Source organism: Camelus ferus, chromosome 17 (genome assembly GCF_009834535.1).
Source record: "Camelus ferus isolate YT-003-E chromosome 17, BCGSAC_Cfer_1.0, whole genome shotgun sequence".
NCBI lineage: Eukaryota > Metazoa > Chordata > Mammalia > Artiodactyla > Camelidae > Camelus > Camelus ferus.
The window spans coordinates 26,534,186-26,536,737 of NC_045712.1; the positions used below are offsets into that span (position 1 = coordinate 26,534,186).

The 2,552-nt window shown below is 57.5% G+C and overlaps 1 protein-coding gene across 1 annotated transcript; it reads left to right on the plus strand.

Moving 5' to 3' along the window:
• The first annotated feature begins 628 nt into the window (after positions 1 to 628).
• On the plus strand, positions 629 to 2,552 carry LOC116657159 (protegrin-2-like). The gene is made up of 4 exons (XM_032458605.1): positions 629 to 826; positions 1,444 to 1,551; positions 1,695 to 1,766; positions 2,348 to 2,552. The coding sequence occupies exons 1-4, from the start codon at positions 629 to 631 to the stop codon at positions 2,474 to 2,476; spliced, it is 507 nt and encodes a 168-aa protein (XP_032314496.1). The 3' UTR covers positions 2,477 to 2,552.

The following is a 2,552-nucleotide window of genomic DNA, read 5'->3' on the forward strand; positions in this document are numbered from 1 at the left end:
AGACATTTTAGGTTGAGAAAGGCAGTGGAGAAGAATCCAGGAGAGGTGACAGATGGAGCGCAGCCCCTCACTGGCTGAGGGCTGAGTCTAGAGAGCAGGATGGAGGGTTCTTGACTGTCTGCCCAGGTGCTGGCTGACTGCATCAGGCTTTGGTTGGAGGTGGTGCTGTCATCCATTCATCGAACTTTAACTAGATGCCTACTGGGTGCCAGGCGGTGTGTAGAGATGGAGGTTGTGTGGTGAATACACTCCTTCAGCTTGATTCTCAGGAGGTCACAGTGAGGAGGCCGAGAGGGTTTAGGACACAGCCTGGTCCCTCCGTCTCCTGGAGGACTCAACCCTCTGGAGCAACCCTGCTCATGAAACTGCCCCATGGGGCCCAGGAGAGGCCGAGATGCTGTGAGGGAGATGGAGAAACCATTTCTTCACCTTGCACAGGAGGCAGACCTCACCCACTGCCCAGCAATCCCCTGAGGCAAGAGCGGGGCCTGAGGCAAGTCCAGCTCACACCCTGGCCGGGGGCAGGGATGGGGCAGGTGGGGAAGGCTCCTGCTTGAGCTATTGCATCAGGCCCAGACTGAGCATAAAGGAGGGTCCTGTGGGCTGGGAGGAGGCAGACTCGGGGACCATGGAGACCCAGAGGGCCAGCCTCTCCCTGGGCCGCTGGTCACTGTGGCTACTGCTGCTGGGACTAGCGGTGCCTTGGGCCAGCGCCCAGGCCCTGAGCTATAGGGAGGCGGTGCTTCGAGCTGTGGATCGCCTCAATGAGCAGTCCTCAGACCCCAATCTCTACCGCCTCCTGGAGCTGGACCTGCCGCCCAAGGCTGTGAGTCGGGGAGGGGCTGGGGAGGGAGGCGTCTCCCGCTAGGCTTGGCCACACTGTCCCTCCCTTTGCTCGCGCTGTACCTCTCCCTCTAGGTGGGATCCCACCTCTCACAGACATCCTCCCAGAGCTGGGTCCCCTCCCCTTGTGAGAGCCTTCTGCCTGGCATCTCTGCTGTGGGAACAGAGCCCTGACAGCCCTCTCAGGCACCAGGGACTCCTGGGGGCTCCAGGGATACGCTGGGGTCACTGGCTCTGGGATGTGAATTCCCTGCTTCCAATCCCCTGTGCATGCCATTGTCTCCCCACCAGAGAAGGGGTGTGCTCAGCCTGGAGCTTCCAGTGACAAGGTCTTTCCCTGCAGGTGCCCCTGACTTCCCTCAGCCCCTCAAAGGGGGATGTGCTTCTCATGAGATGGGGTCTGAGGTCCCCTCCTGCTCCCTGTGTGCCTGGGAGCCCAGGACCAGGCTGTGTCCTCCTCCCCTCTACACCCAGCCCGCAGCCCAGGGCGAGGCACATGGGATGGGCTTTCAAGAGGGCTGTTCTGCTGCGGGGCAGGGACACAGGTCACCCAAGGAAGCATGAGCCTGAGCCAGTCTCCCCACTTCGATCCTTGAGCAGGATGAGGACCCAGATGCCCCGAAGCCTGTGAGCTTCACGGTGAAGGAGACCGTGTGTCCCAGGAGGACACAGCTGCCACCGGAGCAGTGTGACTTCAAGGAGAAAGGGGTGAGGCTGGGAGCTGAGAACGCTGGCGGATGCCTCCCAAGGACCCGAACAAGAGGCTTCGGAGGGTGGTTAGCAGCCCCTGGGGTGAGGCTGTGTGTTTATGGCTCAGGGATTCCAGTCTGAACTGGAGGTTCCCCTTCCAGGTGGTGAAACAGTGTTTGGGGACAGTCACTCTGGACCAGGTCAAGGACCAAATAGACATCAGTTGTAATAAGGTGAGTGGCCCTTCTTGTTTTGAGCTGCTCTGGGGAGAGGTGTGGAACATCATTTGGACCAGTTTTGTTCTTGTTCATTCAGGGCTTCCTACCCTGGCTCCCCCCTTACCTGAGCCCAAGTCTCCAGCCTGGGCTCTGCAATCCCTTAGAGCAGTGGTTTGTTCTCTAAGTGGCATTATCACCTGGGAACTATTGGAAAGGCAGCTTCTTAGTCCACATTCAGACCTACTGAGACAAAGTTGGGGTGGGTCCCAGAAATTTGTATTTTAAGAAGCCTTCCTGGGGATTCTGACTGTGCTGAAGTTTGAGAGGCACTGACTACAGTAATGGGATTTCTGCTTCTGCTTCTGTCCAGCTGTGGTGGCCAGTGATCCGGGGAGGCCTTGGCATCTCTGTGTCCTGGTTTTCTCATCTGTCTATGGGAGTAGGGATTCAACCACATGCTCCAAAGTTATAGCCACAGAGTGAATGGGACCCAAGCCTCCAGGAGTGGCTCAGGAGTAGGATGTGTAGAAAGGGACCTGAATCATTTTGATTCTGGATCAGTACTGACAAGAAGCCTGTTTCTTCCTGGTTCACAGCTCCAGAGTGTAAGGGGATTTTTTCCACCACCATTCCCACCTGGACCCTTCCCATTTCCCCCTTTCCCACCAATCCCGCCAATACCACCATTTCCATTTCCGCGGCCGTTTGTTAGAAGACGACGGTGAAGGATTGGCTGATACCTTGCCCATCAGAGGACTCTGCTGAATTGTGAGCCCCCGGAAGTCCTAAGGGTCTTTTTTA

Excerpts from the sequence above, each read along its gene's own strand:
- LOC116657159 (XM_032458605.1), top strand. The coding sequence starts at position 629 with ATGGAGACCCAGAGGGCCAGCCTCTCCCTGGGCCGCTGGTCACTGTGG. Across the intron at positions 827-1,443 it reads TGGACCTGCCGCCCAAGGCT|GATGAGGACCCAGATGCCCC; the intron begins GTGAGTCGGGGA and ends ATCCTTGAGCAG. Across the intron at positions 1,767-2,347 it reads TAGACATCAGTTGTAATAAG|CTCCAGAGTGTAAGGGGATT; the intron begins GTGAGTGGCCCT and ends CCTGGTTCACAG.